A 20,140-nucleotide genomic window follows, 5' to 3' on the forward strand; every position below is an offset into this window, starting at 1 on the left:
ATCAATAGATATAACCCATACAAATAAAGTTCCTTGGGGTTCTCAATAATTTTTAAGAGCGTTAAGAATTCATGAGGCTAGAAATTTCTGAGAACTACTGATATTGAAAATATGGTAGTTTCTTGTGGGGATTATTTAATCAAGATTTATTTAAATGTATATAGAGAAATGAAAAGAATATACAAAGTCACAAACCTGTGCTGAATATGTGTTCATGTTTTATGTATACATATAGTTAGGTTTTTTTTAATAGTAATTCTTAAATCTTCCTTTTTATATCTGTGACTTTCTACTTATCCCTCAAATCACTAGCAATACTTTTTTGTAACTTGATGCCCAAAAATATACTTTTACAATATAGCTGTACATATTAATTGTGCATTTAAATGTGTACAATAAATGGTTTTATAATAAATGTGTATAATAAATGATTGTAAATGTAAATGAATATTTCTGAAAGTGTGAACTATCATTTTTATTTTGAAAGTGATTTTAGAAGTTTTTGTCAAGGCTTATGTTTGTGATGATCATTTCTGTAATTAGCTCCTCTAGGTTTCCCATGTCCCCCCGGCCAGATTCAGTGCACAGCACAACTTCGAGCAGTGACTCGCACGACAGTGAAGAGAATTATGTTCCCATGAACCCAAACCTGTCCAGTGAAGACTCGGTATGTGAAGTCATCTTAACTTCTCTCTTCCTGAGCAGCCTTTCTAAATCATTCATGCTAGAACCTTTCTTCCAGTCTATACATTATACCCTTAATCTTTCTTTATATACTTAATGAAAAAGGATAAAAGACAGCTTTTTTAAATGCTTTTTAAAAATAGTTTCACAAAGTCTAAGACCAATGAGGAGTCAAAGTGTAATATCAATATTTATAAAGTAGGTATAAATTAGTCAAAAATCATAAAAGTTTTCCAGTTACATTTCTTTTAAGATGTACTTGATTTTTGTTTTTTGTGGTTCTTTTTTTTTTTCTTGAGGAAGATTAGCCCTGAGCTAACTGCTGCCAATCCTCCTCTTTTTGCTGAGGAAGACTGGCCCTGAGCTAACATCTGAGCCCATCTTCCTCTACTTTATTTGTGGGACACCTGCCACAGCATGGCTTGCCAAGCGGTGCCATGTCTGCACCTGGGATCCGAACCAGTGAACCCCGGGCCACCACAGTGGAATGTGCACACTTAACCACTGTGCCACTGGGCCGGCCCCGATGTACTTGATTTTTGAAACTACTCAAGAAAATCTTTTATACTGAAAGCATTTTATAATGCAGTTCTCCAGGCCCACTTCAGGGCCCTCTCATGGTGAAATGATCATATACAGATATTTTGGTAGTCTTTCAATAATACACCCTTAGATAAGGCTTAACGATTAAAGAAGATCTGTTACAATCCTAATTTATTTCAGACTAGCTATGTTACCACAAGGCACAAGAATTTTATAATAGTAGCAAGTGTTATGTTTCCCAGAAATCAGGTGGTTGCCAGAAAATACTTCAGATGTTTAAGAATGCAAGCCAATTTTAATTTCTTAAAATATTTTGCTTTTGCTTTTCCTTGAATCAGATTCAGTGCTTGCTCTGTTATTTGTGTTTTGGTAGATAAGTGTATCGGTTAGGATGAGATTCAGCCTCTGAGTAACAGAAAATAAACAAATTAGAAGTGACCTAAGATAGACCTTTCTTTCCCTTTCCATGGAAAAGTCCAGAGAGAGGCAGACCGCGGTGGTTGTGGCAGCACTGTGCTACAGAGCCCTCAGGGATTCCGGCCCTTCCGGCTCTCCAGTGTGCTGTTCCCATAGAACAAATTGATGCTCCAGCCAACAGATTCCCATTCCAAGCTGCAGAGTGGAGGAAAGGGAGAAGAAGAAAGGGGGGCAGCCTGACTGCCACACACAGAAGGTTCTCAGAGCTGCCATATACGGACTCTTGACCAGAACTTAGTCTCTGTGGCCACGTGGAAGGGGCTGGAAAATGTAGCCTTTGTTCTGAGGGACAGTGGGCCTGGCTAAAAATCCCATTCACTTGGGAGGAGGAGAGAAGATATTGGGGCACGACCAGGGGGAATCTGCCAGGACAAGCAAATATCTGATGTCAACATTTAGAACGAGTAACATTTTAGTGGCTTTATTTTTCTTAAAACAGTCCTATTTAGAGGTTTAAAATATAAAGTCTAATTCTATCAATGACTTCATTTGACATCTTTGATGGACTTTAGGCAAAAACCAGTTCAGGGAACAAAACTAAGAGATTTGAAAAGCTTTATTTGGTGCTTAAACTAATTTACCCTTAAAAATATTATTAAATTTATAAAGTGTTCAAAAATGAATAAGATAATTTAAAATATTTATGTCAACCCTGACTTAGAATGCAAACTCTATCAATAATGTTTTCACTAATTTTTCATGGCAGGGCAATTTTTATTAATTGACTTCTGGTTTTGAAGTCACTATTTTTTAACTTGATGAGTGGTGTTTTATTATTTTTTTTATCTTTCCTTTTTCTCCTCAAAGCCCCCCAGTACATAGCTGTATATTTTTTAGTTGTGGGTCCTTCTGGTTGTGGCATGTGGGACGACGCCACCTCAGCATGGCTTGATGAGCGGTGCCACGTCCGCGCCCAGGATTCAAACTGACGAAACCCTGGGCCTCTGAAGCGGAGCGCGCGAACTTATCCACTCAGCCATGGGGCCAGACCCCGTGTTTTATTATTTTTATTAACTTATTTTTTTTCCTCGTTACAGTAAATAGTCTCTAGTAAGATTCTAAGTAAATCTTCATGCTATATCGGCGTATATATTGTCATCAATTTTCATCTTTAGGTGGTTGGATAAATTTTTTTTATTACAAAAGTAATTATTTTCTGAGATACTAAAGTCTGTCCTTTTGCCGAAAATAGTAAATAACCATAAAAACTTTGGAAAAGACATGTTATAGGAAAGTTTGAACATATGATTTGTCGTAAGTGTTAGGTGAAGGGAAAAGACTAGAAAGAAGAAGATTACAATCAGAAAGTCAAAGGAAATAAAAATATAAAATTGTTCTTTCATGCTTTATAACATTAAGCCAGAACAGTATTTTTACCTGCCACTAGAGGTGTCTAAATAACCACCAGCTGGTGAATTTCGAAAGTACTTAGATCCTAAGTGTTAGAAATAAGCAAAAATGTCCCAGGTGAAAATATCCATCTGTCGTTGACAGTAGAAAAGTCAACTCTGCCATGTCTCTCTCCTCATGCTACCAGCTGCAAGAGCTCATCATAGTCCACACAGCTCTTCCTTACAAAAGAATGTGACAAGTATACCAATATTTCCCACGCCTCTTGGAACTTAGTGTATTAATGGAATACCATAGAAATTCATAAGATCTATTGTGTGCTTGGATTGATGAAGTCAGTAAAAAAGTAGTCTTAGAGAAATTGAGACAGGATCTGATCCAGTCTGGTTTATACATACCTTGAAGATTAAATTCTATCCAGTGCAATTTTGAAGCATGATATATTTCCTATCCTGGTGACCATGGAGCAGGCGGTGGCTAATGAAACAGTGAACTGCTGATGCTCCCTGCTCATTGACACAGACATCCAAAGTCAGACATTCGTGAAGTGAAACTTTAATGTGACCCCTGAAATTCGAGTGACAGGTCATCATTACTAAAGACATAAATATAGTTAGATAGCAATAACATGTTATGTAACAACAAAAATATGTTCAGTAATTTTACATATTTTGAAAGAATTTTAGAAGAACAAAGCACTAGTGTATTTTTTTTTTAATTCACAGAACACAAATAATAACTCCTGGAATCTTACTGTTTTTCTAAACTGTTTTGGGAAAACATTGGGTTAAAGCTAGAACACGGAGACAGTCTGTTCCCAGCTGAGATTAGATCAAGAGCAAATAGACTTCCTCGTAGGGGCACAAATTTTAACAATACTTAAAGATGAAAAAAGTTCCAGTTCTAGTAATAATTAGACAGAAAACAGTTTAACTAGCAATTCCGAGAAATTCTCTTTAGGAGCAACTTTTTGAGATTAAATGTGTACGTCGTATAAACTCACAGATTCCTTTTATAGCCTTGCAATACTATGAACAATTCTAGGCATTTCCAGTTAGGGAAATTCCAGCTATAGGTTCTTTCGTTGGTCACATTTGAATACAGAATTTTACACACACACACATAACACTGCTGCTTGATATTTTGTGAGAATGAAATATGGAGTCATTCAGAGAATAAATTTTAGTATCTTCATGAATTAGAAAAAAAATGGGGGAGGAGAAAGGCTATTTGTACTAGTTAAGCACCAAGACTTGCTTACATTTTTTATGCCCTACATGTTATTTCAATACTTTTTTAATGTTTTGTTAGCAGTAGTTGATAAGTTTGGTTTAAAAATCTGTTGCTATAGATAGGGCCATCACACTCAGTTGTGCAGGTTGTTTACTGCATAAATACACTGCATACAGTATCTGGTATGTACAGTAGGCTACACACGTACTGCATTTGTGAGTTTGTGCAATCCAGACCATGTCCCGCTCACAAAGCTGTGGGCCCTGGCACAGAGCTGTGTCGCCCCAGAGGAAGGAGCCCCTTTTTCTAATTCACAAAAATGTTTCATACGGGCTCTCAGCAGCCCTGCTTACAAATGAGGGAATAAACTCAATATTTTTCTAGCAATTGTCCTTTCCTGAAATCAGTTTCCTCTGTTAAACCTGAGTAAAAAGAAGTGGCGTAGCAATGTAAAGAATCAACAGAACCAGTTTATGCGGTTTCCAAATTGTTTTGTTCATCATGACAAGTATAAATTAAGTTCATTACGTGATTATGGCTTTCTTCAAAAGTTTGCGATAGCCTGTGAACATTAATATCTACATGACAGAGGACACAAGGGTGAAAGTCCCTAATAAATATATAGTCTTGTCTAGGAGAAGTCAGCAACATTTCTAGATGAGGTGAAAAGCAGCAAGGCCTGGAAACAAGCCATTTGTTGGAGCACATTTAAGAGATTGTCACAATTAGGGTAGAGGGTGTATGTGGGAACACAAGTTCTTGTTGTCCTTTCCTTTTTATTTAGCGTTGATCTTCAAGTTCCGAGGAAGCTGTTCTTCCTTTTTCTGGCCCCAAGCTGTTTCGTTCTTGTTGTTTATTGCTGTCCTTCATCTTCCTTTTTTCTTCTCTCTTTTTTAGACAACAGTCCTTCTATCGTGCAGGTTCTATTAGGGACAGAACGGATAAAGCTAAGAGAAGACAGGAAATTAAGTGGTAAAAACTCCAGACGGTTGAAACAAAATAGACTTTGCCAATAGAGATTATTCATAGCCTTTACTCAACCTACTTATTCCAAACTAATTTTATTGTGAAAGCCTTTAAATAAAATATAGAACTTCTTTAAAACTTTAACTTGAAAGCAAGGAATATAAGGATCCTGTAGTTAACAAATGTAATTGAGAGAGCATTTTAATAGTATTCAAGTTGAGCCATCGCAACCAACTGTAGCTTGATGTCCCAGTCTTAGTTCGAACCAAGTTTGACTTTTGAAACTGCTTTTAGCTTGCTCTAAGCTGTTTCAGTCAATTTTTTGAATATTACTTATATTCCCCCCATCCCAAAAGATCATTTAATTTCTAAGCAGACTTTTCTTCAAGCTGTGTCCTCTTGAAATAAATATTTAGGCTCCAGTAGACAGCAAATGAGAGAAACAGTATGTCTTGTGAATGCTTGACAGTTGATTTTGTTGTTTTCTACTTTCAGAATCTTTTTGGCAGTAACAGTCTCGATGGAGGAAGCAGTCCTATGATCAAGCCCAAAGGAGACAAGCAAGTGGAATACCTAGACCTAGATTTAGATTCCGGGAAATCCACGCCACCACGTAAGGTAAGTGAAACCTCATCCTGTAAATACGATTAGCTCACATTTTAAACCTGAAGAATCATATCTCCCTTGGGAGAATTTTATTAGTGTGTTTAATTTAAATTTAATAAAATCTGTTACTTAATGCTGTTTTGTAAATCACAAGTAACAACGTTATGGAAACCAGTAAATTAGTTTTTTCCTTTCTAATAGTATGGAAGTTACACGCTTTCCATTCTTTCAACAGTTCCCATTGAAATGCTTACTTAACAAACGCTAACATTAATCATTGTCTTCACTCGCTTTCCAGTGTTAGCTCAAAATTACTGCCCTTCTGACCTATGTGCTCTTTTTGTCCAAAATTGTAGGTTTTTCCTTTTGTTAACTCCACAAGTTGAACATTAGTAGTATTCTTATTATACAGTGTTTGTTTACATTTTCATGTTTGCCAACTTCTTTTGTTATCATTCCTTGTCTCTGAGACCTTCCTTCTGTAATCATTTTCCTTCCTCCTGAAATGCATCCTTGAGAAGATCCTTTTGTGGAGGTCTGTTAGTGGCAAATTCTTACACTTTTTGTTGAACTGAAATGTCTTTAATTTGCCCGCATCCTTGAAAAAGAGTTTTTTTGAGTTCACAATTCTTGATTGACAGTAAGCTTCTCTCAACACATAGAAGAAACTGTTTGCTATCGTTGGCTTCCATTGTTCCTGTTGGAAAGATGCTGTTGGTCTAATTGCAGTTCCTTTGTAGGTAGTCTGTCTTTCCTGTCTGGCTGGTGCTAAGAGCTTTTCTGTATCTTGGTGTTCTGCAGGTTCACTACAATGTGTCTAGACATCTAGACATAGATTTCTTTTTGTTTATCCTGCTTGGTAGAAGTTGTGCTGTCTTTATTTCTGGATTCTTTTTTTTAATTCTAGAAAAGTCTCAGTGGATATCTTTCTAAATATTGCTTTTCCTCTTTTTATTCTCTTCTTTGAGGTTTCTGATTAGACATTAGTTAGAACGTCTCATTCTATTTTCTGAACTACTTCTTCTCCCTTTTTTTGGTGAGGAAGATTGGCTCTAACATCTGTTGCCAATCTTCCTCTTTTTGCTCAGGAAAGATTGTCACTGAGCTAACATCTGTGCCAATCTTGTCTATTTTTCGTATTTGGGATGCCACCACAGCATGGCTTGATGAGTGCTGTGTAGGTCTGCCCCCAGGATCCAAACCCACACACCCCGGGCCACCAAAGAAGAGCACTGAACCACTACACCACTGGGCCAGCGCCTGTTTTCCATACTTCTTATCACTCTTTCATATTTTCTATCCTCTTGTCTCTTTGTGCTTGCTTGGATAATTTCTTAAGATACTATTTATGCAATAATTTCAATATCTGAAGTCCTTGGAGGTCGGAATCTGTGTTTATTATTCTGCTAACTCACATTCTTGATGGCTCATTTCCTTGTGTGTTTTATACATTTTTGTTGTGAATTCATTTTGCTGAGCGTGTTTGTGGGAATCCTGCAGACCTAAATTTCCTTCAGAAAGGATTTGCATTTGCTCCTGCTAGGAAGTGGGCTGTGCTACCACCCTAGGACCACCTCAGTTCCCTTCAGGGGTCCTTAACGTAACAGGATAGTCTCAGGTTCGACATGGCCTCCCGCCCAGGGCCTTCTGATTGCATTGCTGAGAGTGGCATTCTTCCTAAAGACAATACTGCCCTTAGCGTTTAGCAGCTCTCTGCTCCCTCTGTTCCCCTCATGCCTTGGGTATTGCCCACACTTTCTAGTGAGCCCAGCAGTGTGTTAATAATGATGTCTGTTTTAAGTTCGCTGCTATCTAGTTGTGTTCTAGGAGTTATCAGGGCCCATCAGTCTATGCAGTTTGCCATTCTTCAAATACTGCTTTTCAAAAAACATGTCTTAGCTCTGAAAGTAAACACTGATACATATGCTCAGGACTTGAAAAAGTCAAGCTTAAGCTGAAAGCTGGAGGGAGAAGCCAGTTGTGCATCTTAAGATGAACCGGGTGTCTGCTATCCCTATTTTATAAGAATTTCATCTGTGATGGGAGCATTAGTTTGAATTCTCGTATATAATAATTTTAAATTTAAGGGGAAAACAGTGTATAGTTAAGAGAGAAACAATATTGTTAAATTGAGGTAATGTTACTTTTTTGTGTGACCAAGCAGAATTTTGAGAATTATTCACAGTCCATATGTATCTACATGAAACTGAAATTCAGTTTTAAGACTGAATCACTCAGAAGCACTCCTTTATATGTGGGACTTTATGAGGTTTTCTCTTTGCTTTTTAGCAAAAGAGCAGTGGCTCAGGCAGCAGCGTAGCAGATGAGAGAGTGGATTATGTTGTGGTTGACCAACAGAAGACCCTGGCTCTGAAGAGCACCCGGGAAGCCTGGACAGACGGCAGACAGTCCACAGAGTCGGAAACGCCAACCAAGAGTGTGAAATGAAAATATTGCCTGCCATCTCTGAACACAGGAGAACTGAATTGTAAAGATAAATCTTGTTTGACTGAAGATGATTTGACACTTCTACTCTAGGTAGATCCTCAGACGAGTAGAGTTGAAGTCAAAGGACCCTCCAGACGTAATCAAGCAACTCTGACTGTAAATGGTGCTTTGTGGTATCTGAACAATTCATAACATGTAAATAATGTGGGAAAATAGTATTGTTTAGCTCCCAGAGAAACATTTGTTTTATAGTTAACACACTTGTAGTATTACTGTATTTATGCACTTTTTCATTTAAAGCATTGGTTTGGGTATTCCCAAATGTACTTAACATAATTCCTTTGGGAGTTCTTGTTTGTCCTCACACTACTCTGATAACATTATTAAGTTAACTGAGCTACTTTTAGATTGGGAAATTGCTCTTTAAACTGCAGTCTAACAACATTAAAATGAGAAGTAGATTCACAGTTTACCTTTCTACCTGAAACTTCAGGTGGGTGGTAACCATTAGCCTACAACTAGAGAGTATAGTTGGACTCAGCATTCATTGCCTTCCAAAGGGCTGGGGACAGTGTATGTACTGGTGTCAGGCCCTAGTTCTCTGATTCATGTACATTTAGTTTGCATTGGTGGATCTGTATCATATTTTGTTAATTCCAGTGTTTTTGGCTCATTGAATGAGGATTCTGCCAGGTGAGATCTTGCACCTTGGAAAGACTGAATAATTATACTCTCAAGTAAGCCTACAAAACTGATGGCATAGGGTGATATTTGCTGTCACACTTATTAACATGTATGAAGCTTTACATTACTTGCAGAAGATAGATTATATAACAAATCAGGTACGTACCAGGCACTGATGTGCTAATACACTGATCAGGTTTAGACATGGAGCTTTAGCTGTGTTCCTGTTAGTCCTAATATTGGTTTCCAGTTTGGAATTAATGAAACAGTGAACATTCACTGTTAGTTATAGCAACATACTGTGATTTTTAATTAGACAGCAATTCAGATTTATTACTCTCAGAATGAAATTTAATCTTTTGACACCATAGTGCCCTATGATTTTTTTTTAACTTTACTTAATATTCTTCTTGGCCTTATATTTAAATCCCTATGCAATTAATATTTTATATCTGCCTTTGTTAAATAAAATAGATGTTATATAAATGATTCTCATATGTAGCACCTATTGCTTTTCCAGTAAAAGAACTAAGGATTTTGTACTGTGATTTATATTCACTGCCCCAATTCAAGAAATGTTGGCGCCTTGCTATAATGTGAAATCTTAGAGCCATGGACCTCTTCCAACCAGATTTCTGAAACCACCAGAGGAATCATGGTTCTGGCTCATGTATAACGTGGTCCTGTGACGTGGATATCAAGACCACAAATTATATATAGTGAGGCTACAATTGTATTGATCTGTCTTGGCTTTGCAATGTAATTTAGAAAGCAGGTATAGTAGTTTGTTTGTTTGTTTGTTTGTTTGTTAATACATACAATCTCTTATGTGTTGATTTGAGACTTAACAGTTTTGGGAGGGGGCATAGAGATAGGAGTGCCCGCAGCTGAGGCATGGCTTCCTCATTCTGACCTCTACCTGTTGCCTGACTCGACAGATGTGCCCTGATTTCTGGCCTCTTGGCCATAGTACTGTGCCTAATCAATGTCATGGGTTTATTTTCCCATTCCACGAACTAAAAATGTTCATAACAAAATGAATTGTAGACTCGTAACATTTGATGCTTTTAAATGTTTGCTTCTTTTTAAACAAAAACTAAAACCCAAAAGTGAATTTTGAGGTGGATTTTTAAATAAAAAAGATTGTTTAAGTTCGGTGTGTGCAAGCTGTTTTATAATGAAACCACAAAATCTGAAATCATTGAAATGTGCCAAAACTATCAAAACGCACAAGCCAGTTGATGTGTGAAGATACTAATTGTGTTATGTGGAAGACACACATATTTTGAGATTTAAAACACAACAATAAGTATATTACTAATTCAAAAATAGAAATCTTCTTTAAAGCTGCCTATCAGAAGAGTCTAAGGCAATTATGAATTTTTTAGTGTAATTTCTCCTTAATTTTTTACGTTATTTTTTAAGACATACAACTCTCTAGTTTATAGAAAATTTTCCCATTATGCAGAGTAATTTAAGAATTGAAATGTATTTGGCAGTTTACTTGAAAACAAAATCACATTGAACATTATTGACAAATTAAAAGACAGTTTCTTATAGAGCAGTATTTTCTAAACATGTTTTAGCACTAAAATCTTTTTTAAATGAAATTTTGTGTAACTCCAATACATAAAGCCTGAAAAGTCCATTTTATCAGTATAAATGTATTTTGAGTTCACATTTGTGTTTACTTATCTTAATCCATTACTAAGAATAAAATTTCTGAATAACACAAATGTGAAATTGAGGTTATAGATAGTTGCCAAAAAACCTCAGCAGCCAATTTATTTCTATACCTTGTTTTATTTGCATACTATCAAGAAAATTGTGATTCACACAAACATAAGTAAGTGCAAATAATAAGGGTTTTAAACCCACATCTCAGGAGGCTCTTTAATTAGAGATAACTGAAGTTGTATTCTAAGGTTCATACAAAAATAAATTATCCTGGTAATAGAAGTTAATACATAATTAGTCTCCAGTATGATAAAATAGGCGTATGTGACTCATTAGAATGTGCATTTTTATTGTTTTATTTAAAATAATGCACTTATAAAAATGAAATTTGAGTCAAACTCTTTTAATACCCCAGTCACCTTCAAGAAGCTGAGTTTTGGCCAGACATCAGTTGAAAACCACTGATTAAGCGTGTGACAGTTACGTTATAAATCAGAAGTCTTTCTCCCACATGTTTGATGTTCTCTGCCTTTTATTCCTTGTTTTGAAAAACTAAAATTTTATGAAGGTTTAAATACCAAAGTACAGTTCTGCTTTCAAAAATCAAAATTCAAACTTGAATAATTTAAGCTATTTGACCCACAGAAGGTAGTAAGCTACAAGATTGTTTTTATCTAAACTCTATACATTTTCATCTTTATTTTTGTCAATATATATAAGCTACTGTGAGCATTTTAGAGAATTCCATAAAGGTACTATGAGTGTGTGTGTGTATATAGCATTGTATTTAATCATAAACTAATTTGATATAGAAATACTGCTATACTGGTACATTAAGGTCATAAGCCATAATTTCTTTTAGAATCTCTTTACATTTAACTAATGGGCGTCACTATCTCCATATTCATAAATGCATTTAAACTGGAAATTGAACACCAGTGTTTGTTTGGGCTTTTTTTTCTACTAGTGGGAAATTGTCTGCTTTCCCCTTTTAGTGAAAACAGTATTTTTTATATTTTGTTAAAATGTTAGCTACTTTATGCCTGTACACTATACCATAGACATTGATCATAATTCTTGGATAGTCCCAAACACTCTTAGTGCCTCTTTATGTGGCCCATTGAAATATTGGTATTAGTATCTTGAATGAATACAAAGCCTTTAGAATTTTAGAAACAATGCAGTGGGCATCCTTCCTGTTCCTCTCTTTGGGTCATTTTGGTAGGTCTTGTCCTCCATTGTCAGGTAAGCAATCAGGCCAATGACAGGGATTGTACATACGACCAAATCGAGTGGATGCACAGAGAGAGAGATATATGCTAGAATAAGAATTATTGTCAATAGCATTGGATATGTTATTTGTAAATCTGTATATAATTTAAAATACTGACAACTATGAGATGAAAAGCCATGGTGTAAATGAACATTGTAGACATCGTGGACTTGATGTGATGAGAAATCGCTTGTCAGGTTGTGGAGGTAATTGGTTTTAGTCTGACAAAATATGTTTGTATACTACTACAGCTTGAAATAGTTTGTCTTCTCTTCCATAGACTTATCTTTAAGTTCAGTATAATGTCTGTTATGAATTTTACAAAATATTTAGTCAAGCCATTACCACAGTTTCTGCTTCTTTTACTTAAAGAGAGAAGGTTTTGTGTGAGTTTTCGTAACCTAAATTGATTGTTGATGATCATCCCAAATTTCAACAGCAAAATCTTATGTCTAAATTTATTTCTCCCCTCTTGCACATTTTCTTTTGTAAAGATCCAATTGTAGATATTTTCTGCTACCAAATAAAACTTTTCAAACAATTTGGTTTCAAGACCTCAAGTAGTTGATTTGGATACTGAGCTTGTGCACCAATAAGGACATATGTATTGATATTTCTGACCCTTCTTCAGAGTCTTTCTCTAAATCAAAAGCCCAGTTCTACAATAAACAGTGCTGCCAGTCTTCCCAGTCCTACTTTTATAGGATCACTCATTTTCTGCAACAAGGCTCTCACTAAGTCGTGCTAGAATAGCATAGTCAGGCTCTAACTAAATAGGAAAAGCTTCTGCGACTGTTGCCATATGCACACACCCTTGTTATTCCTTCATCTAGTTCGCACTGCCGCCATTTTGTTGAGTAAAAGGCCAATAAATAAGGGGCTATCTGCAACCTTTACCATCAGAAAATATGTTTTATACATAAAGCATGACTTGGGAAATGGTAACTGGCTGGGCTTTTTCATTTCTATGAGAGTTTTCAAACATCTCCGGTACTTCATAAAACCTTAGGAATTACTGTCAGTCAGTCCTTTAGCCCACTCAGCCCAGCGTTTTACAACTCTTGACTCACATTAAATCATATTTCGGAAGTTTAGGGAGGGAAAGGTTATCTTCTTTGAGGTCGTTTTCTCCTCATCTGTCTTTCTGTCACCTTGTAAATGGTGAAACTTCTGGATATTTGCATATAACTTCTCTGTAAAAAAAAAGCTGCTTTCTCCGATATAGAAACATTTTTTGAATTACAGTTTTTCTAGGAGAGTTTTATGGGGAATAACTTGGCAATTCTGTGAATGTGTGTTACTGCATATTTAAAGGCTGAGTCAGTGATGGGAGGCATTTTATTAACTGTTGTGATGGGTAACATTCCTCCCTTAGATTCCCGTTTTTAATATTACAAAAAAATATTTTTTTAATAAAATAAATGAACGCATAGAAAATTGAGTATCTAAGATATGTCTCTATACTTCGTTAGCCAGGGTTTTTATTACTAATAGTTATTTTGGTGATTAACTCTTAGCATAACGTGTCTCTGATTTTGTGGTATGTGTGATGCCCAGAACATTTGGAGTACTCGGTGTGTGGCATGTATAGTGGTACAGAAAAGAAAAAAAATAAATCCCCCCTAAAAAGCCCATTTTCTCAAATATGGTATTGTGATGGTTAATGTGTCAACTTGGCTAGGCTGTGGTGCCCATGTGTTTGTTCAAACAGTAGTCTAGATGTTGCTGAGAAGATGTTTTGTAGATATGATTACCATTTATAGTTAATTGACTTTAAGTAAAGCAGATCACCCTCCATAATGTGGGTAGGCCTCATCCAATCAGTTGAAGGCCTTAAGAGCAAAAGCTGAAGGTTTTCCACAGAAGGAATTCTGCCAAGACCATTAAATAGAAATCCTGCCTGAATTTCCAGCCTGCCAGCGTGCCCTACAAATTTCGAACCATTCAGCCTTCACAATCATGTGAGTCAATTCCTTAAAATAAATCTTTCCGATGGATGGATGGGTCAATCCTATCAGTCTGTTTCTCTGGAGAACTCTGACTGATACAGGTATTAATTCGTTAATATGAGTGCCTCTTACACGTATACCAAGCAATGATTTTGAGGTTTAAGTTGAAATATATCTACCTCTAAAACTATTTTTAAATCAACTTTGTAAAAACAGTGAGTCTGCTAGTTGCTTATTCCAATCCTTAGACAAAGGAATAATTCTGGAATTCAGACTAAGAAGAAAGTTCTGTTGTCTCAGATTTTGATTCTACTCGATGATGACCTATTAAAAATTAAATCATTTCACTAGAGTAGCTGCTACATGTGTGGCGTTGTGCTAGGTGCTGTGGGAAACAAAGAAATCTGCACTCTCTTTATCTTTACAAATTCATATGTGTGAAATAATAAATGATACGGGACAGAAAATAATTACTTCTGAGGTACCAGCGATGAGCTACCGAAAGAAAGACTGTCAAAGTATCATAGTCAAGAAAAGCTTCATAGAGATGGAGATTAAGCTAGATTTGGAGGATTGGCAAGAAGGAAAAAGGAGGGCATCCGAAAAGAGAACAACATGAAGAATTTATTTATTAGCTTGCTATTAGTTTAGTTGTTTTGTGAGAAGAGGGGTGTATAAAAAGACGAAAAGGGGCAGAATATGGAGAATTGTTTATCAGGTGGAAGGTTATGAATATTGTATTAGTCATCTAATGCTATGTAACTAACCGAAAATGTAGCGGCTTAAAAAAAATGTATCGTCTATTCTTACAGTTTCTGTGGATATATAGGCATATCTTACCTGGGCAATTCTGGTTCAGTGTCTCTAATGAAATGATAGTCAACTGAGACTGTAGTCATCTTGGGGCTGAAGGATCTGCTTCTAAGGCAGTTCACTCATATGGCTGACAAGTTGGCAGGAGGCTTGTGTTCCTCTTCACGTGGGCTTCTTCCAGGCAGCTTGAGTATCCCAAAGACCAAGCAGAGGCTTCAATACCTCTTATGACCTACACTTGGAAGCCATATAGTGTCATCTCTGCTCTACTCTAACAGGTCGTTCAGTCCACTTCTGATTCATTGTGGGAGGAGACTTACAAGGACATGAGTACCAGGAAGTAAGGACCACTGGGAGCATCTTGGAGGCTAGCTGTCACGAAGGCAGAGTTGAGTGTTAGGGATGAAGCCAAGGATGGAAAGCCTTGAGAACCAAGTGGAACTCAAGTGCATTGAGAATTAACGACTTTAAAATGTCAAAACAACGAGCCAAAGCATGGAAAGAGTAGGCCACAGGAAGTCAGGATACAGTTCTAAACGTAGGTCTATGAGTTTAGCTGTGTGTTCTTGTAAATTACAAAGCTATTTAACAGTTATTAAGACACTCTTTTATATTGACTCTGACCTAATCCTCATTAATACTGTCAGGTAATTAGTGTTATACTCTCCAAGCGTCAAGTGTTCCAACTTCAACAACTCCACGAAGCTTTCTCTCAACTCCCTCACCCAGAGGTCATAGCTCCTTCCTCTGAAAGTCACAAAATTGGTAACTTCTTTTTTTCCTATTTGGCTTTTGTGATGATGTATTCATTTGCTAGGGCTGCCATTACAGAGTACCACAGACTGGATGGCTTAAATAACAGAAATTTAATTTTTTGCAATTTTGGAGGCTGAAACTTTAAGATCAAGATGTTGACAGGTTTGATTTCTTCTGAAGCCTCTTTCCTTGGCTTGTAGATGGCTGCGTCCTCACTGTGTCTTCACATGGCCTAATTTCTGTGCATACAACCCCTGATGTCTCTCTCCTTGTATGGACACCAGTTATATTAGAGTAAGGCCCTTCTGACCTCATTTAATCTTAATTACCTTTTTAAAGGCCCTGTTGCCAAAAACAGTCACTTTCTAAGGTACTGGGGGTTAGAAGTTCAACATGAATTTTAGGAGTGACACAATTCAGTCCATAACAGATATCTGTGTCTATATCTCATCTACCTGGCTGTATGCACCTTAGAATAAAGAGTATGTCTTATCCATCATTATATCAGTCACATTCCTGGCAGGAAAAAATGGCACACTCAAAGGAGTAGTTGAAGAGAGTTGAATGAAGGAACTCTTGCATGTCTGTGGATAGGATTAAGGGAAGCAACAGGGATGGTCAAAAACTCTTAACAGTAAGAAGACATTACCACTTCTGGAACTAAGGGGGCAAGTGGTGAGCCCTGTTACTGAAACCCAGTAAGAGCTATCCACCAGCAGGCACTTTGGTCTTAGGTAGAAGGACACAGCTACTACCTAATCCAGATCAGCAGGGAGGGAGTCAGGTTCTCTCTCTCTCACTTGCCATTGGCTAAAACCTACCAGCAGCCAGAAATAACCCAGGAGATGTAACACGTGGAGGGTAGCCTCCCAGGGCACACAGTAAGACAGAGAGGGGTGGAGGGCAGATCAGGCAGGGCAAACAGAAAATCCTTCACAATCTTCATATTTATTACCATGTCAAACCATCAAGGAAATAGTCTGTGGAAGATTGGTTTGCTTAACAGCTGATCCAACCTCTTTCTAGAATACTATCCTGTACTTCAAAAGCTGTAAGGATAAAAACTACATTTCCCAGGCTTCCTTGCAGCTAGGGCTCTGCCTGTCATTGACTTTCCACTAGTCATATTCACTTAAACTGAGAAACTGAGTTCAGTGGAGAGGGAAGCAGAATTCTGTCAGGTATCAATATAGTTAAATCTAGCCATTTGCCTTTGCTAGATGAAGCAATGGGCTCCTGATCCTTGGTCCACAGCTAAGGTGGTGTATTCTTGGAGCCAACATCTGTGGTGGCAGCCTCCTGCCCCTCATGGCACAATAGGCACGTGATGCTGGATTCAACTATTGGTGCGGTGGTTTCCCGAGCCCACGTTCCTGATTGTTCCCAAGTCTGGCAGTTCTGTGGCATTGTTCTGAGAATCATTCCTTAAAGGCCCTACACACCTGCCAGTGATTGTAAACTCTTCATTCTTTATATTACATTCCTTTTTGTTTAAAATTACTAGAGTGACAAGTCTGTTGAAAATTGACAAGGAGCCAATTTTCTGCCTCTTGCATTCTGGAATTTCTTTTTTCTTATTCTTATATTGTAAAGCTGTGTAACTAAAGAAAATTGGGGGAGAAAGAGGAAAAACGCCCACAAACTGTGTTGCTTCCCTATCTTTACTTGAATGTGCAGCTGGATTCTGCTTTTTGCATTGACTGCTGTCATGTTTTCCCAGGTGTTAAGCACCTGAATTGTCATCTTTAAAGACTGCATAATATTCCTTCAAATATTTTAAAATACTTGATGGTATCCAGTATTGATAGAGGTGTGGCAATTAGGACACTTGCATATGCTACCACTAGGAGCATAAATTGGTCCAGCTGTTTTTAAAAAGCCGTTTATCAATACAATTTTAAAGTCTTGAAACGGTACTTAACCTTTGACATAGCAGTTGCATTTCAAGGAATTAACCCTAAAGAATTAATCAAAGGTTTGCACAATAATTTATCTCCAAGGAGTTAGTAGTATATCCAACAATGAGGCATTGGTTAAATTGTACATATGTATGTATGTAGCCATTTATAAGATAGAACGATAATTTTCAAGTGCGTTCCTCCAACAGGAGAAACCTCTGACGCCAAGGGGAGGCCAAGTATGGGAGATTCAGCCCCTCTTCAACTGCTTTAATTAGGGTACCTTCACTTTTTTTGTTTCTACATTGGAAGATAAGCGTGAAATTTTATTTGAAAAATAGATTCCGCTACTAGAAAAAGTTCTAACTGTTGCAATAAAAGAAAATTTGATGTCATAAATGTTTTTTCAAGGTATATTACTGTGTAAAAGTTAACGCTATATAACTAAATATAGTCCTATGTTTGCTTGTAAATAATAGGATTAAAGCAGCAGGATATCACGACAAATATTACAGACATTAAAATGATAATAAAAAAGATATTATGAATAACCTTAGGCAAATAAATTTTCAAAGTATATAAAATGAATACATTGCTAGAAAAAACAACTCACTAAAACTGAAAAAAGAAAAGAAGATTTGAATAGTGAGATATCAACTAAAATGAATTTTAGAATTAAAAATCTTTTCACGAAGAAGACTCTACCCTCAGATAAAATCTCCACTGAATTCCACCAAACACTTAAGAAATAAATAATGACAGTCTTACACAAGTTCAGGAATGCAAGGTCATACACCACTGCAGTGAAATAAAGGGGCAAAAATTACAATCATCTCAATTGATGCAGAAAATTGGTTGAAAAATTTCAAATTCTATGAATGACTGAAAAACAGAACTCTTACCAACATGATGTAAAAGGGAAATTCATTACAATGAAAAGAATATCTGTTAAAAAATCCATCGGCAAACCTACACTTAATGATAAAACATGGACAACTTTCTCTTTGAGACCTAAAACAAGACTAAAATGTCCACTATTACCATTTCTGTTCATTATTGTACTGAAAGACCCACCAGATGAAAAGTGTAAGATGTGGGCAAAATAAATAAAACTACTATTATTCACAGATGATATGATTGTGTGAGTAGAAAATCCAAACAAATCTTTGGATAAAAGATTGCTACAGACCAGGTCAATGTACAAACATCAATTGTATTCTTACGTACCCAGAACAAGCAATTCGAATATGAATTTTTTTAAAGATGGAGATTATGATAACATCAAAAAATGTGAAGTACTTAGGAATATGTTTAAAATAGGATGTGCAAAAATCTCTACTATAAAACATTATTAAGAATAAATGAAACCGGAGCCGGCCCCGTGGCTGAGTGGTTAAGTTCGCAGGCTCCACTTCAGTGGCCCAGGGTTTCACCAGTTCAGATCCTGGGTGCAGACATGGCCACTCATCAGGTCATGCTGAGGTGGTGTCCCACAACTAGAAGGACCCACGACTAAAATATACAACTATGCACTGGGGGGATCTGGGGAGAAAAAGCAGAAAAAAAAAAAGAAGATTGGCAACAGTCATTAGCAAGCAGGTGCCAACCTAAAAAAAAAAAAAAGAAAGAAAGAATAAATAAAACCAAAATAAAGGAAAAAATATACAACGTGGATGGATTGGGTAACTCAGTCATGTGAAGATGTTGATTTTCCCCCAAATTAATCTTTAAATTCAGTGTACTCTCAAAATCCCAGGAGAGTTCAGTTTTTTTTAAATGAAACTGAGAAGCTGATTCTTAAATATTTATAGAAGTGCAAAGTACCAAGAATAGGCAAAATACTCTTGGAAAAACAAAGTGTAAGATGTACTCTACAAAATCCGCAATTTCTTATGAAGACATAGCAATTAACGCAGTGTGATATTGGCACCAAGAAAGAAAAATACACCAATGGAGCTCAAGAGAGAATACAGAAACAGAATGACACATATACGGATATTTACTTGACTTATGACAAGGTGGCTCTGCAGAACAGTGGAAAAATCATGTTATTTTCAGTAAACACTGGTGGACAAATTGGATATCTGTATAAATAAAAGAAGAAAATTGACCTCTAGCTCACATCATAAACAAATATCAATTCCTAGTAAACCATAGACATGATTGTGAAATGCAAAACGATAATGAAGTTAATATAGGATAATTTTATCATATTTGGAATAAGAGAAGATTTCTTAAAGAAGGCAAGAAAAGAATTAACCAAAAAGAAAAGATTGATACATTGGGTTGTATCAAAATAAAGAACATCTGTTCATGAATGGATGCCATTAAGAGAGTCAAAAGCAAAACACACTGTGGGTTACGTTTGCAACTCTTATAATGACAAAAGACTCATAACCTAAATATATTTAGAACTCCTGAAGACCACTAAGGAAAATATAGTACTCCAAAAAGGGGAGGGAGAGACAAGAGAAATGGACAGAATTTTCACAAAAACACATAAAAAGGCTCAAATAAACTTATGAAATGGTGCAACCTTCCCAGTAATGGGGAAATGCAAATTAAACCCACAATTTCATATTACTGCACGTCTACCAGAATGATTAAAATTAAAAAGGCTGCCAATACCAAACGTTGGCAAGGATGTACGGCAACAGTTACTCTCATATAGTGCTAGTGGAGTTCAAACTGGTACAACTACTTTGAAAGACTGTTATTACTTACCAAAGCTGTACATATGCATACCCTGTGGCCCGATGATCACATTCCTGAGTATAGGCCCA

General features: G+C 36.5%; 1 protein-coding gene across 16 annotated transcripts in view; it reads left to right on the forward strand.

Moving 5' to 3' along the window:
- GAB1 (GRB2 associated binding protein 1) overlaps nt 1-12,482 on the forward strand; it is a 117,671-nt gene extending 105,189 nt beyond the window's left edge. For all 16 annotated transcript variants that reach the window (XM_014838108.3, XM_014838103.3, XM_014838106.3 and 13 more), the window contains 3 exons: nt 544-667; nt 5,749-5,871; nt 8,149-12,482. In XM_014838108.3, coding sequence (XP_014693594.1) covers nt 544-667; nt 5,749-5,871; nt 8,149-8,307 — 406 coding nt within the window. In that variant the 3' untranslated portion in view covers nt 8,308-12,482. The remainder of the gene's footprint in view (nt 1-543; nt 668-5,748; nt 5,872-8,148) is intronic.
- The last annotated feature ends 7,658 nt before the right edge of the window (nt 12,483-20,140 follow it).

The sequence above is a fragment of the Equus asinus genome, chromosome 3 (assembly GCF_041296235.1).
Source record: "Equus asinus isolate D_3611 breed Donkey chromosome 3, EquAss-T2T_v2, whole genome shotgun sequence".
NCBI lineage: Eukaryota > Metazoa > Chordata > Mammalia > Perissodactyla > Equidae > Equus > Equus asinus.